The following is a 16,471-nucleotide window of genomic DNA, read 5'->3' as shown; positions in this document are numbered from 1 at the left end:
GCTCCTGTCAGGTCCTTCTCTATCGATCAGAACACTGTCTACACGAATACAGCTAATTTGCAATTCTGCAGTTATCTGAAAATTCTCAGATATTAAACTGCTGATGATGGACGGAGGATGCGCAACTGCAAGATTTTAAGATGTGTTCAATAATGACTTGTGGCAATTTTTATGCACCTTTCTTCAATAAACAGCGTCAACAGTAAATTCACAATCCAGAAGGCAGATGCGACAAAAAGATGCTGACAGCTGCGGCCTATTAGGAATACGAATACAGCTTTACACGTTACCCGCGCAAACCTACGTGTCTCTGTACTCTTAATCATCGCGGCCGTGAATCACAAACGTCGGAAAATGGGGCTATCGAGCGCCGCAGTCATTTTCATAAAAGCGCCTTAATTCACTTTTCGCCAAGGACGCCGGAGAGAAATCGGACACGCGTTTGCAGTTAGAAACCTCTTAGCTTATCCTATAACACCAGTAGTAGCACAACTTGCTAATATATCCAACCTATGCATAGCTGCCACACGCAAATCTAAAAAGTGTGCACGAAGACGCTGAGTTTTTCTAAAGTGAGAAGGCCGCGGTCGCACGAGCGCAACCCCTCAACCAGCAGAGCGCTTCAATCTACATTGAAGTCTCCGGTGGCGCCACCTCGTGCACATAACATACACTGCGTCAGGGAAAGAGCCCCCGTGAGCCCACTACCCCATTCTAGCTCACAACGCTACTGCGTTGTGGCTACAGAAACGGATTGGATTGGATGCTTTGGTTGGCTCGAGTACGTAGTTGCCAGTCGTTCAAGAGGCATCCGCTAAAAACCGGCTGAACGAAAGCCTATCGAAGAAATTCAAGGATTATTTAGGGACTTCAAAATAATTAAGGGTTTTCAAGGCCTTAAAAATGCTATTTTTTAATTCCAGGGTTTTCAAGGGTTTCACAGACCGCTACGAACCCTGACTGGGATCGATATCCTGCACCTTCACCAGATGTCACGTGGTAGTGGCAAGGCCATAAGCACAAAAAATAAGAAACGTGCTACAGCACTGAAATGAACTCTTTATTAGGCTCACTTGTGCCCAATAAAGAACTAAAAAACTCAGCGGAGGACATAGCAGCAAACATGCCCGCTGCATGTGGCAGTACTCAATTTACAATCGGCGCAGAAAGATCTAGATATACCGTCCAGAAAGGATACTGGGAAAGCCTGGAGCACAGAAACTGTTGTGCTTCTACCATTCCAGACTAATCTCGGCGCATCTACCACAGCAAAGCAAATGATAAAGCACCGTTTCGAGACACTGAGCAGAAACACATGAGCACAAAATCATCCCAATGCGCTGCAATCAAAGATAAGGCCACATGCAAACAACTGCTGCAAACAACAAATAAAAATCTGTACCCTTCGGGGCATTACATAAGGTTATGATGACAAAAATGTTTCAAAGAACTGGCAGTTTTATTTATACATGGATTGCAAACCTTTCTGATCACCCCTCATATGTATCATTACTGTTAAAAATACAAAATTGAAAATTCAGACAAAAAGAAGCTGTGCCTTATACACCAAGAATTATAGTAAACCAAACAGGACGACAAATGCTGCACCCATTTGGAAAAGGTATTCACATTTTATTTCAAGTGAATAACAAGCACTCGGGCAAATGCATCTCAGTCCCCTCGCAGCAACCAAATATGAAAACTCAAGCGGAAGGAGGCAAAACACAGTTGGAACCAGTTGAATTTGAGTTGGCTCCAATCAGTTCTGACACCTTCCAATTGTTTATTTAATTAGAATGCGCGTAGAGGAAAAATTCTGCTAAGGAACTATATTATTCACCGGCATTTGAAGGCTTTGCCAGGTTAGAACAGTTCGTGCTAAGCCACTTGCAACGAAATTGCTGATGTTTATTATGAACAAAAACTATACAAAACGAGACTTCATCGAAAAATCAGAATTTCAGCCATAGAGAGCAAAATACTGACAAACGAAGTCTCGGATGACAAAGTAGTGTCGCAATGAATGGTCTGCTCACAAGAATCAACGAAACGTAACAAGGTCTTCTTGGCAGAACTTGTAATCAGGTGGTGAGCTCATAAGATAACAATCAATGGTGGCATTTAGAGCACAGCCATGACAGACGGTCAAAAGATCTTCGACTGCGGCAAGCGCACACCAGTTGAGTAGAAGGATGTCGCGGCGACCATTCACTACCCTCTCTGCAATCCTGTCTGCGCTGCAACCGCCTTCCATCATCGCTTCTCTGCTGGAACAAGGAGAGAAGAAAACCACCATGTTGGCTTCTTCACTTGGCAGTCACGGTGGGGATAATTTTTGAAAAATGCCGAAGGCCCTGAGGCACCCAAGACCGTTTGTACTTTTTAAAAGTTACAGCAAGAACAGAAAATAAAACTTGCTCTGAACAGCATGAGGCTGACAAGTTATGTGTAAAAAATACAAGCTTTGAGCCAAGTCCGGTCTTAGGTCAACATACTGCGAAGTTTTAGACTGACACTGGCAGGACAGATGAAAGATTAACGAGGGGAATGGGTTTAGAAAGAAACTGGGAAACCTGCTGATGGATCCTTCTTTCAAAACCCAATACATATCACATAAACAAAAGCTTGAGCAGCCCCCCACAAGCACAGAAAAAAAAAAAAAAAAAAAATACTTTCGAGCAGTAAATCTCCGAAATCCACAAAATAACAGAAGGCTACAGTGCACACTTACCCAAGCATGGGGCTGGACTTTGTTGTGCAACTGATGGTGCACAAGTGATCACTGTCCTTCAAATGACTGCACAGGTCGTCCATGCTCAAGCCAGAACTTGCGTCGACAAAGTCTTCCTTGATGATATTTTCAGGACGTACCTGTGCAAAAAGTACCCAATCAGCCAGCTTCAGAATCATCGTGGACAAAAATGGGCACTGGTTAGAGGTGTCTGTGCCGAATTGAAGGAATGCTGAAAGACAACTGCATGAATGAGCCAACTCAACGAGTCTTATTTGCTAAACTGACTCTCTGGCCAGCCTTAAGTTAAATTACAGTTTGTGGCCAGTTTGGTACAAAACATAGGTTTCAACTGAACTTCAAAATTTCAAAACCTGCACAGTGCTTGTATTTCAACCTGCTCCAGCAAGGCTAGGTCATCTACATATGTCATATGTTAATACACAGCTGCTAAATGTGTGGTTCATGCTTCACATACTAAGGTTTCGGATTCTTCCAGCCATACCTACCAATAATTGAAGGTGAGTGGCATCAATCAATCACCCAGTCAAGTGACGTCCAAAAGTATGAACAGAAGCACCTCTTTGAAACAAACATGCTTAGTTCTACATTGGCCACAGATCCTCATCTGAGCTGTTCAACAATCAAGTGGCATTTGTGTTCTCACTAAAGCGACCAGAGCGCAAACCTCTTAATCTTACCACCCAACATTCAAAAAGCCTTTGCATGCTCACAGGGGATCAACAGCACATGAAATGCATGGTAGCACCCTTTGATAGGACGCTTTGTCAATGCCTGCACTGTCATGGAACTGAACAAGAATGAATGTGACCTTGCAATGCTGTCATGGTTACACCACAAGCTACGAAAAAAGCACCAGAACACTGTTCTGCATTTTCTGTGGCCAGCACTTAAATCTGGTTTGGTTAATGAGGTTTAACCTCCCAAAACAGCTCCTGCTCGGGCATCGGCATTAAGCCTCTACTCTTGAGGAAATGAAGTTATCTGAAGCCAAACGACAGCTTTAATGTCAAGTTTTACCGAAGCGGTGGCCTTGTGGTAGAGCATCCGCCTCGCATTCGGGAGGTACGGGGTTCGATACCCAGTACCGCCGGGTACCCACCGGTTTCCAATGGGTACAAGATTTCCCCCGGCCTGAAGCTCGGCTCTTCTGGGGTGAAATGCTTGGCAAAAGGGGCCATGAACCAAAAATGTTGGTTCAAAAAAAAAAAAAGGGCCACATAATGGGCTGTTGCCGCGCAAGGCGGTCTTATTGTTGTCCGATGGCGGAACGAATCACTGCCACATCGGCGCAACTATTTGGGCCGTGACCCCTTTTCCCAAGCATTTCACCCCAGAGAGCCGAGCACCAGGCCGGGGGAAAGCTTGTACCCATTTAAAAACCGGTGGGTAACCGGCGGCACCAGGGATCGAACCCGGTACCTCCCGAATGCGAGGCGGATGCTCTACCACAAGGCCACCGCTTCGGTGGCCTTGTGGTAGAGCATGGTCTTTCACACAATTTGAAAAATATAGCCAGAAGGTTTAATGTTAGTGTGGTTTTCTCGGCACCTAATAAACTGTCAAAAATATGTAGCATTGTTAAGAATAAAGCAGCGAAAAAAGTCCGGGAAAGAAACATGTGTCGGGTGAAGCATAACTTTTCCTATGTTCCATGCAAAGTAGGAGTGGTATATAAGATTCCGTTATCTTGTGATAAAGTGTATGTGGGTCAACAGGCAGATGTATCAATGTCCGGTTACGAGAGCACGAGAGATCATTAGAGATTGGTAGAGGATCTAATCTGGTTGTACATTGTAAGAGATGTGACGGCTGCCAACCTTATCTAACACAAACAGTTATTTTGGATTCCCATCCGGCACAGATTAACCGGGAAATCATTGAGGCCAGGCATATCATACGATTGGGTGCAAATTGCGTTAGTGAACCGTCAATCGCTTTGACAGATAATGAGGTTGAATTTCTTGAACATGGTGTGTGTGGGGGGTTATCATGATTCTCTTGTTTAATGTGCGGTTTGGTGCTGCTTGGCTGGGCTATATATCTGTGTTTTTTTCAATAAACTTCAGTTGTGAGTTCAGCGCTCGTCCTGTCCGTTCTTCTCCTCCGTGCACGTCTTTTGCGCTGTTTTTCTATCATGTCACCATACCAACTCGCCCAGATGTCTCTTCTTTTAAAGTTTTACAAGTCCAGCATCTAAAACTTGAGCCTTGCAGACGTATTCCCATTGTGGTTACAGTGCCACTGTCGCATTGAGGGTGGCAAGACAGATTAAATTACCAATTCAGAAACATCTTCCAACCCTCACTTCATCTATTTTCTTAACTCTCTGCTCTTTACCTGCATTGTGCCGAAACGTTAATAAATTGCTTACGGTAAATATTTAAAATATATCTTTTTTAATTGAACAGTGGTCATATTTATGAATAAGTCATACTTGTGATGGCCCCAGCACTTGAATTCAATGGACTTCAGATGACAGAACACAACCTATCTTAGTATTACCATTAAGTGGAGAGAAAAAGAACAAAGCTTCTATCAGCTACAAAGCCTTATTCTTCTGATCAAGATCCCAAATATGTGAGGCAACCATACCAGGCAAACACGGAGAAAACACCTCTGGGGCTGATTTTCTCATCTCTTTTCAGGCTATTGCTATTACTCATCGTTGCAGCATTTCAAAACCAGCTACAGAAAGATCCGTTTGCTCTGACTCCAAAGAAACTGAACAGTGCAGTAAGGCCTTTAACGATTATGTCTATAATATTCTTGAAATTGACTTTTGAAAAACAGTCGTCAACTATCCATAAGTTGTAACCTTTGTTTCTAAATATGTCCGTATCAAAAAAACATTTCATTGTACATAACAGACCACTGCAAAAATGTTCAACTGCCAAACGTGCGCACTTTAAACTGATTATTTATCACCCCAAGGATAAGTTTAAGAAGATGTTAATCGTAAGTACTCAACAGCTGTACCAGGTACCCTAATTTAAATTCAAATCTGAAAACAACAGCTAAGAATCTACATAACTATGCCAAATTTGGTTACATTTCGCTCACAAATAGCAAAAACAGCCTTAATCGCCACATCACTCTAAAGACAGCTTTTACGGTCAGTAAATATAAAGCAGGTTAAGCCACTTTGCTGCAACAGCATGCTGCTTTCTTGCAGGTAAGAAATTACTCAGAATAATGGACGCTTTTCAACAGTGCGCCCTCTATAACCTGCAAATGGTTTTCTTTGCAATGAACGGAGGGATACAAGGACAGATTGTTCATTAGTGTCATTCCGCCAAACTATTTGATCACAAGATGGTGCTCTCTCCAAAAGCACACATTGGTGCCAATGTAGCTGATGCCATTTATTGAAGCTACTTCTAAATAGAAGCACCAAGCAATTTACTCCCAATAAGAAAAAAAATTTTTTTCTTCACTTTCTAACATTAAATGTTCGCAGTTGTGTGCAGATAAAAGCTTTAAAATATTCTGAGAGCACTGCCGAATCTACAATGGAAAAATGTGAAAGCTTGAGCGTTGCTGCTGCCACATGGTACAACACGCTACCCTTGTCGAACGCAGCCGATGTTCTGTTGAACACATCAAAGTTCACCAACATTCTATAATTTGTTTACAGGAAAGAAAAGGTGCAATATATGTCACTCGCATGATCTCTCTGACACATCTTGTAGACAAATATCAGCAACGCTAGATTTCGACACTCATTATACACATCTGATCACTATCACTATTTGGCTCAATCCAATTCCAGTTGGCGGGGCTTCACATCCCTTGGATGTTGACATTTATCATATAGCTACTTCAACACGTGATCGATTTTACTTTTACATTTTTGGGTGTAATTAACTAACCTATTCACTTAATTCCACCACTGCAGTATGCTGACATCATCCTCTACGATTCAAAATGATTCATTTCATCCTAACTCTTCTAAGAACGACAATGGCTGCGGACACGTCCTGTACATGCGACCTTGCCAACATAGCCTAGTAATGCTTTCGCATTAATAATCAATGCTGACAATTTGCTGTTGTCGTACATGACAATATACTACACTATGCAATACAAGAAGAAACCAATAACAGCAAACTGACTTCACTCTGCTGCATGGGGGAAAAAAAAAAAGAAGGGAGTGCTTAATTTCCACATCCTCTACTCTAAAGGCAGAAAAAAGTGCCATGGTGTATGTAGCGGCCCGTCGCAGTACGATTACAGGACCAGGCCTAGCTATACTTCGTTTCATACATTAGGTGCAACGTTAACAAAACTAGCGCTCCTGTTTAAGTAGCCTGTGTCCGTGACCAAGAATAGTGTGTTGCCTGTGGTGCACAAAAAACAAATGATTTCCATACAGGCTCAATGCAAGGCATTCGTCATTAGCTTCAAAAAAATTTAGATTTCCGGCAAAATGACCAGAATCTGAATTAATACTTTGCATCTGCTGTTTAGTCCATTGCTGATCTCTTCATGGAGAGTAGATGTAAGCAGAAAATGTATTGGAGGAAAAGCTCACCATGCTCAAGATTGGCTCATTTCTCCTTTAGCATGTCTCTTCTGAGCACATTTTAGGTGCCCACTGGGAAGCTAGACAGTTTTGTGCCTTTCAGTTCTGCACCATGAAACCACCACAGAGCGAGTAATTTCTCCATTTTTTGTTGCGAACTACTTGCGTAGCCTCTGCAGTACTGCACCTAATGTTTGAAACTGAGTATCGAAATCCTTCGCTCTGCAGTGGCAGTCCTGATTACCATTACTATATTTACCAATGGTAACTGAAAGGGTTTTGTGTCTGTCCTGCTGGTGTGAGGCTGCGAATGCCTTTACTGTGCAAACCCTCCTGCAAAGGTCCAGTGTGGGAATCAAGACTGCTAACAACCAGCTTTGCAGACTGAGCGGTCACTCAAAACTGACTTTGCCACACGAAGTGCAGCGGGGTTAACAGAACTTCACCTAAGCGCACTGCTCCGAAGAAAGCCGGTTGCCTAGATGAGGGCTTTTTGTACCTGATTCTACCAGTGGGTGTCCTTCAGAGAGCTTCGAAACATCCACCTTCCACAACCCACACGGGTGACCTAACTACTAGGCCATGTTTTACACATACCATGCAACATTTTTCCTATCCGTACGAAGTGTTCTATACACGAGGTTAGCATGGAATGCAAGAAAAAACTGGAACCTGGCTTCCTTGTGTAGCAAGGAAGCCAGTTGCAGTGTGAGCTCACATCAGAGAAGAAATTATTAGTAGTGCTGGCACCATCTAACCTAAGACAACATGCCAGCAGTATCCGCGGATGCATTATCAGTGTAGCACCTAATTTGCTCAACCCCTAATGCAAAGATGCCAACAAACCAGATCTACTATTGAATCATTAGTCGAGTAAATGTTGGCGACAACGAATGGAGGTTGAGAGCAACCTCGGATGAGAAAGCAATGCAGATTCACAACATATTACTTGGGAAAAACTCCATTATTCTTCCCTATGACCCGAGAAAAATGCACAATAGTCAGAGAAATGCATAGAAGGTCAGAGAAATAACTCAAGTTACCGACATTCTAGTAGAAATTAAGAAGAAGAAATGGACATGGGCAGGACATGTAGTGCGAAGAGAGGATAAGCGATGGTCGCTGAGGGTAACAAATTGGATTCCAAGGGAAGGAAAGCGTAGCAGGGGGCGGCAGAAAGTTAGGTGGGCGGATGAGATTAAGAAGTTCGCAGGGGTCAAGTGGATGCAGCTAGCACAGAACCGGGTTAAGTGGAGAAATATGGGAGAGGCCTTCGCCCTGCAGTGGGTATAATCAGGCTCATGATGATGATGATGAGTACAAAACTGCATACTTGGGAGCGAGACCACTTTACTTTGGGCTGGCAGCCAGCAGAAGCATGGGAGAGAGCACCTGCACAAGCATAAACAAGGCATTGCTTGAAATACAGGTAAACAAACACATTGAATTTGCTTACACACAACTGCAGGGGCCGTATTACGGGCCGCTCTATAATTGAGAGCGCTCTAAAACGCCCGCTCCTATTGGTCGCCGTCGCCATCTTGAAACAGATGACGTCGCGCACCTAATTATGCCCGTGGTTTTAGACTATTTTTGTAAAGCGCGATGAGACGGTCTAAAACATTTTAGAGCATTTTTAGAGCGAAAATGGCGGCGGCGTCCGCGGTGGAGTGGTGCGAGTGGTGGTTGCCGCCGGCGCGAGCAACGACGAAGGGCAGTGTGTGAGAATGCGTTCTACTTGTTCGGTGAGTTGTTCCGACACCTATTTCGACTTGAAAATGCGAAAGCAGAATGGTGGGGCGACGAATGCGCCGATGAACTGTGAAGAAGCTCGCAGTCTACCGCTCTGACGGTGCGGCTGTCATGCGTGCTCTGTTTTTTTTTTGCCCCCGGAGGATTTGTCTCCGCAGGTAGTCGGCCTCTCATAACTGACGGTGAGCAAGTGCGTGCGTCAAACGGCTGAACTCAACTGCTGCAAAGTTGGTGCTGAAGGGTGGTTGGGCTCCCCAGTGCGTCCAAAGCAAAAGGCGGAGGCGACATACAGTGCAAAACGAATAAAAACGAGCGCGGTTGGTAGTGTATGCTCAACCGCGTTGCTTTTCCCCGTGCGCGTTCTAACTGAAGCATTTGTGTGTGAGACGTTCGTGCGGACAATAAAGTTTATTTTGCCTGTGCTCCGCGGTCGATCTTTCTTTTGTTTCTGTTTCTTAAAGAAAAATCAACAAAGCCCCGATTACACTGCTTTCGATATGATTTCTCCGCGCATTTAGGACCATCACACAGTACTATAGTGAACTAGTGGCGCGAACGACGCCGCTGGGGCACGCCGTTTCTCATTGACGCCGCCAGGTGGCGCAACTGCAACATCTTCTAGTCAACTTTTCAATGCTTTCTTGCAATAGTGCGACATAGTATTGATACTTTTGCGCGTATATATAGTAATAAGTGCTTATTTTTCCCTGTGCTGATTTATGTAGACCTCCACCTATGTCAGAAGTTTGGCTTTTCATTCGAAATTACTGTTTTTTTCACGGCTGCACTAGTGCGAAAGCGCTCTTATTTCACTGGCGTCTGCTACGGCTCATGCGGGATGAGTTCTGTACTTATGTAACTTTCTGAGCCCCGCAGAGCACGCTTTATTAAAGAGAAAACTCAACTGTCAGCAGCAGACTGGTAGCAGAGTGGCCAGGCACTGTGCGCATGCACGGATTCTCACATCTCTGTTCAGCCTGGCGCGTCGCAGTAACTTTCCTTTAGCCAAATAAGGATGGATAGTAAACTGCGCTGTTCGGTATGCACTGGTAACCAGGAAATACTGACTTTAGCGTGAGATCTGCGTAGCATTAGGAAATTTACCAAATGGAAAAGTGAGGAGCAGTTTCAGGATGTTGTTTAATGACAGAAAGTGGTCACGGAAAAAAAAATAAACGAGCCATCCAACGATATTCTGTGGATATTCTCTTTTGTTCACTTCAGGATGTTTTTTGACAGATAGTGGTCACAAAAAAAAAAAAAAGTTTTTTGAAACGAGCTCTGCGGAGATATTCTGTGGTGTTACCATTATTCTCTGTTCACAGCAGCAATATCTATTATAAACCATCGCTGTAAGCCAGGTGCTAATTAAAATCCTTTCATCATCTCATATGCATAACATATATGCCAAAAATACATACATGAGGAGGGCAGAGCAGTTTTATTTAGGTACTTCCCAAGGCTTCTCCACTGCTGTTTTATTTTATTTGCATGGGACACAAGCCATCAACAATGAGTCGTTTTGTGAAGTTATTGACTACACAAACAGTCCTAAGAGCATCCATCTGCTCATCTTCAGGTGCTTTGAAGCTTGACATTGCGCTGGTTAATGCATTTTGTGAAAAAGTGCATGCGGGTACTTAAGCAGTGATTTCAGCTGCACCAATTTGACAGTGGTCAGAGCACCCAAGTTAGCAGGTTTGCTTGGCCAGTAGCATATACTGTGTACAAGCTGTCTGCTTGAATTTAGACTGAAGCAGGTTGTAAACACATTCTCAAGGTCAGCCACAAACTGGTATCACTTGAAGGGTACAAAAGGCCTCTGTTGTCCTTAAAATTAGTAAAATTAGCCAAATTTAATACATGTGACATCTTGATTAAAGCCTTTCTCACAGTTAGTTTGAGGTAGGATAGAGAGACCACAATTGTATACAGCTGCCAGCCAACTGGCTCACCCCAGGCAATTTTTAATTTTGAAGTTAAGTAATTAGTAATTATTTTTTCTAATTGACTAACTATTGCCTTTAGACAATAACTGGGTTTGCAAAATTTTAGAGCGCCTTCTAAAACCTCCATTCCATTTATTTCCGATAAAGAAAGCCTCATCGTTTTTCCAAGCTCTAAAGAAAGCCCGCGAAATACAAAAATTATCAACCTGTATAACGCTGAGACTGGGCTGTTGAGTCACGGCCGCAGCTAATTTCTGTCACTCAAACCATGCACGGTTGGGAGCAAAACAATATTGTAGCGCATGAATGCGTCAGTCACGTGATTTTTTTTTTTATTTCGCGGGCTTTCTATAGAGGTGGGAAAAACTATGCAAGTGAGGTTTTCTTTATCGGGAATAAATGAAATGGGGGTTTCAGAAGGTCCTCCCCAACTTTGCAAATCACATTTATTTTAACGCAATACTTACTAAATTAGAATTGCAAATTGAAAAATTGCCTGCACCGTTTTTTTTTATTGAGATTTATTGTCTTACGGCATCAGTAGGGTATGATATGAAGGATGATTAAATGATTAAATAAATATGCCAGCTAGAGATCCAAGGATATACCATGACTACGCGGAATTGAATTTAATTTAATCTGAGCTGTCTGCTTTATTGAGCCAGTGGTAGTATTCGAGATCACGCAAACAGTCGAAGCTTTCTTCCCCCGAAGTCTTCCTTTTGTTCAGACCTGGTGCGCCAGGTGGCTGTCAGCAAGTGGTTTCTCTGGCCTATCATAAATGCTTTATTTTTAACCCTTGGCTGAAGTTAACTTGGACACGCGGTATAAAATATGTCGGCTATCGTTTGGTGCCACCGGCTTAATAGCAAGAATCTGCACTGAGCACAACTCTCTGTAAAATCAATATTGCCCACATCCAGCCTTGGCTTCACGGGTTTGACGGTAATATATGCCGGACAACCCGGCAAGAGTGTATAGGCACCGCATCAGGTGCCAGTGATGGCTTTTCACGCAGTATATCCTCACTTCTGCCGTTGATCATATATATGCGTAGTCACGCAGCAGGATGAGATGCGGCTTGAAATGATGCTCACACACTGCCAATGTTTCTGTGAGAGGCTTTTCCTGCCTTCACAAGCTTTGTTTCCACTTTGTGCGATGTTTATTGTCCCTCAGAGCAGCAAACAAAGGTGACTGGAGCATCCGGATAGCCGCGCTTCGGCATCTCGGAGCAAAACAGTGCGAGTTGGTCTTTTTCCTGGCCATTTCAAACATCGCATGGTGCTTTTGAAGGGCTGAGATGTCTTAGTTGCTGTGATGGAAGGCAGAACTGAAAGTTCGAGGGCGAAATCGCAAGAATGTGCAGACAGCACGGCGCGCCAAGCCTTGACTTCCCTTTGCGGACGCACACACGGTCCTAGTAAACGTAACTGCAGCGCCACCAGCGGCGGTCAGTGGCGTCCGGCGTGCAAGAGGCGCCCATTTTCCTTCCGTTCGCGCCACTAGAAAGTATTCTAGTTCACTATACACAGTACCTTGACTTCAGATGATGCGCAAAAGCCGGCACTAGCCGTGCAATCAGCTGTTTTACTGAAAAGCGCCATTTTTACGGTTTGTTTACCTCTGCCAGCGCGCCCTCGCGGCAAAAGAAGGTACCCACGAGAGCGTTTAATTGCAAAACTGTAGCTGCTTCATGATTTTTTTGATGACGTTGACCTTGAAATGCGGCTTCATGAAAAAATAAAGCTTTAGTTAATTTATTTACATGCTGTATCTATAAAAAAGTTAGCAAACGGCTCCTTGACTTGCGAATAAACCGCACCCTGGCGATCATTGATTGATTCAGATTTTCGTCACGCGTTGACGTCTCGCCGTGGTCTCGCCGAGGCGTCATGGTTCGGCCCCAGGCTTTGCAAATTGACCATGAATACAGAATTTTGGAAATATTTCTTAGTTTTTCTGCTCTGACTAACAGGCGTGCCAAATGCTACTTCGACCTGCATACTTTGTCATTGCGCTTTGTTGTGTTAACTATGAAAGTTTTATTTTGGTAAAAAGAGTTCCTTGACCACTATTCACAAACAACTACCAACCACTTAGGTATATCACGATAGCATACTTCCAATAACAATATAAATACCATAATCTGCACAGCAGGTTTTTGGCTACAACCATTTTGACCAGAACTAAAGAATATTGAAAAGTCTTCCATAAGAAATAACCTAATTATGCTTCTTTTATTTTCCCATAACATGGGAACTATTGCGATATCCTGAAATTAGAAAAAATATATAGTTTGTTGTCTCTCATAATAAAATTTTCATTTATGACCAGTACCGTCTACTTCGAATGTGATGCTACTCTGCACAAATGTGCTGCAGTCAGATTGAAGACTCGAAGATAAACTGTCAATACTACAATTTAACAAAACAAGTAAATGGCTGTAGATGCTATATTTAGAGAACATACATGCTAGCCAGTTAGCTACAGCAATTAAACTCAGAAAAAAAAAATCACTTTTCTACCAGTCGTTTTACATGGCAGAAAAAAAAAGGGGGGGGGGGATACAGAAGTAGCATTTTAATGTGGCTATTCGCCAGAGACGAAGCTTTTGACTTGCACTTTTGATTTCCAGCAGCTTTCCCACTTCTGGTATAAAAACGTTGCACTGTTAAATTAAGGCCGCACTCACATGCAATCAAGCGTTCACGCATGGCAGTAGTGACACAATGTGTACCTGCGGCCTCTTTTCACACTGTAAGCATTTATTTGATTAGGTTGCAAAGTTACACATCAGCTGCAGTGATGCGAGCAAACTTATCACAGGCAGGACTGCACACGTAGGCAAGCAGTAAGCCTCGCTTTGACTGCCTTTGTAGCTCGAGACCAAACAGGGGTATATGTCTCTTCCCTTGTCAAATTGATACTTCCAGATTTCGAATTCATTGTCTGAGAGGCGAAGCTTACAAGTTTGCGAATCACTAACAAATGAAGACCTCGAATACAGACTATGGTTAGGGCATGGTTAGGGCAGAGCTTCCCAACATGCAGCAGTTCATTCAAGGCTTGGGCTCTTTCCTCAAGAGCGTCGAAAAATGATACGTTGTAGGCGTGTACGGACGATACTTACGACAATGGGAGTTTTCTACGGCATCACTCCATGAGACAACCCGCTGGGTCAGCGCCATGACTTTCTATTTTGGTTCTGAACTTCAGCACAACTTAGGACGCTTTGGTTATCTTTCGTCGTTTTCGAACGCACAGTAGTCAAGGAGGCAGTCGCAGCAGTTGCGTCAGTTGCGTAGCGCTTCGCTTGCCTAAATGGCAGCAACGGACGAAATGCCGGATGCGTCACTCAAAAATAAAACACAACCTTACGTTTTGTTTGAGAATTAAGCGAAATACAGAAACTGCAATGAAATAATTATGAAATAATTTTATGGATTTAAATTACTTACTGTAAAGAGCGTGATACATAGATCATAGATGGCGTCCGTCGCACCATCTTTGCGATGTTGATTAACTTGGAAAATTGGCGCGGCGTAAATCCGTTTAAAAAAGTTTAAAGCGTGTTAAAAGAGGGTTTTTCTGAGTGCTGTCTCTGAACTATACATACACTGAAGACAGGAATTGATTACTGTCAGAGTGCTATAGCACGGCCGCTCAATGGAGGCGCACTTGGTGCGGCCCGTCGCGTCGCGCCTCAATGGCTGGGGAAGCGCGTATTGGGAGAAGTTACAGTTTCCGCCGTCATTCTCCGCGAGGGCGCCACCACTCCAGGACAAGACGCCGCCGGCACGGACGAGCAGACGACGCGGAAGGAGCGCGCTGGCTGGGTTGGCGCGTGTTATCATTTTGACTACTCAGCATAACAGCGTCCTAAGCGTATGCAGCACCATGCCAGGCAACTGCTGTGCACCATGAAAGCAAGAAAAGATCGGTTACCATGAGTTCCCGTGTGATTCACAACGTCGAGCAGCATGGCTGAAAAACATATCTCGGGAGGGCTAGGATGGAAGAGGAAGCCGGTGGGAGCCGAGTGACAAGTCACTGGTATGCTCACTACACTTCACAGATGACGATTACAGGAAGAACATAAAACTGAAGATCCTGCTTCCTTCAGCTGTCCCCTCCGTGTTCCCGAACTGCCCACATTACAAGTTACTCACGCGGGCTCATGTTGAGCCAAGTCAGTCAGTTCAGTCGTGTCCGACTCTTCGTGACCCTATGGACCATGTCACGCCACGCTTTCCGGTCTCTCACTATCTTCCTAACATCACATAACTTCATCTGCAGTGCCTCGAGGATGCCATGTTGAGCCAAACAACCTTAAAAAAATTAATGTGCGCAGGTCAATAGCTTTATTTTCCCACTTGTTATAGCTACACTTCATTTCCTCCTGGACAACCCCCCGTGTCATCCTGAAGCATGTGTGTTTCAAGATAGCTGCGCCACGATCACTTTTATGACGATGATATCAAAATGGTATGCCTTGCCCAACATCGCAAAGTGAAGCCATGGAGACACCAAGAGGAGCCGCTCTATTTGTCAGATGACGAGCGACTATCTTGGTTAGAGTTGGACTTTGCCATATCGAAGACATTCAGGTCCAAGCAGGCACGTCAAAGCAAAGGCTAACCCAAGCTAACCCAAAGGCTAACCCAAGTACGAAGCAACAATCATGACAATCAGATCCACAGTGGCGCAAATTAAGTACCTTCTTGATCGCATCAAGTATCTTACAACAATGCCTTCTGTGTGCCTTACTAGTGCATTGCATTTAATCGAATCTTATTTTCAGCTTCCGATACGCCCTAAAGCAGGCTCTGAAAGCGGGTCTATAGTATCGCTTTTTAGCAGCCTAAGGCAATTCAAAGGCGGGAACGACAAAGTGGACGCAAGGGCTGCAGTTTTCACCTCGGAGAAAATACTGAAGGTACCACTAGCAAAAAAAAAAAAAAATATCGACTGATGTTATACACATTTTGCCATGCTTTGTGCAGGTTGGCATCTTGCAAGCATCAGTCTGCAAATGCACCTATCAACAATCAGCAGTTATAAAACTTGGAATTCGCGATTATGAAAGTCGTACCTTGCCAACTGCCATATCACGTCTGCTGCGACAGAGTTTTCGAGTCAGCTTGGATTCAATCATGTGTGGTGTGAACCAGCAGCTGAGATTGAGTTAGCACCGATTGCATTCTTGGCTGATCACCTTGCACGTCCATTTGAAGAGAAAGTATGAATACTTTTACAGAATCTCATGAAACATTTTTATTTATTCTATTTTCAGTGCCTGCCCGTGTTTTCATTATTTATATATTACCAAAGTTTAAATACCTTCTACTGCTTACTTTAGAGTGTCAATAATTTTATTTTATTAGTCCCCATCCATTTATTAACTTTGTGCCTTGTGATTCCTGCAAAACCCTCGACTTATCAAAATTCTTGATGACGGATGCCTAAGGTATCTGAAAATCACCATGCACC

General features: G+C 43.7%; 1 protein-coding gene across 2 annotated transcripts; it reads right to left on the bottom strand.

The window, feature by feature from the left end:
• Window positions 1-1,047: 1,047 nt before the first annotated feature.
• LOC146171000 (uncharacterized) lies at window positions 1,048-14,287 on the bottom strand. Of its 2 annotated transcripts, none has more exons than XM_084586643.1 (4): window positions 14,112-14,287; window positions 8,611-8,669; window positions 2,732-2,871; window positions 1,048-2,267 (listed from the first exon to the last, which is right to left on the bottom strand). In XM_084586643.1, exons 1-4 carry the CDS (start codon window positions 14,167-14,169, stop codon window positions 2,042-2,044), a joined length of 483 nt encoding a protein of 160 aa, XP_084442769.1. In that variant the 5' UTR covers window positions 14,170-14,287; the 3' UTR covers window positions 1,048-2,041. The 2 variants fall into 2 exon arrangements, with proteins under 2 accessions (XP_084442769.1, XP_084442770.1); XM_084586644.1 differs by having other exon boundaries at window positions 1,048-2,264.
• Between the last annotated feature and the right edge of the window lie 2,184 nt (window positions 14,288-16,471).

Source organism: Amblyomma maculatum, unplaced genomic scaffold (assembly GCF_055883805.1).
Source record: "Amblyomma maculatum isolate TAMU_Amacu unplaced genomic scaffold, ASM5588380v1 scaffold_24, whole genome shotgun sequence".
Lineage (NCBI taxonomy): Eukaryota > Metazoa > Arthropoda > Arachnida > Ixodida > Ixodidae > Amblyomma > Amblyomma maculatum.
This window is presented reverse-complemented; position numbering and strand designations above follow the sequence as displayed.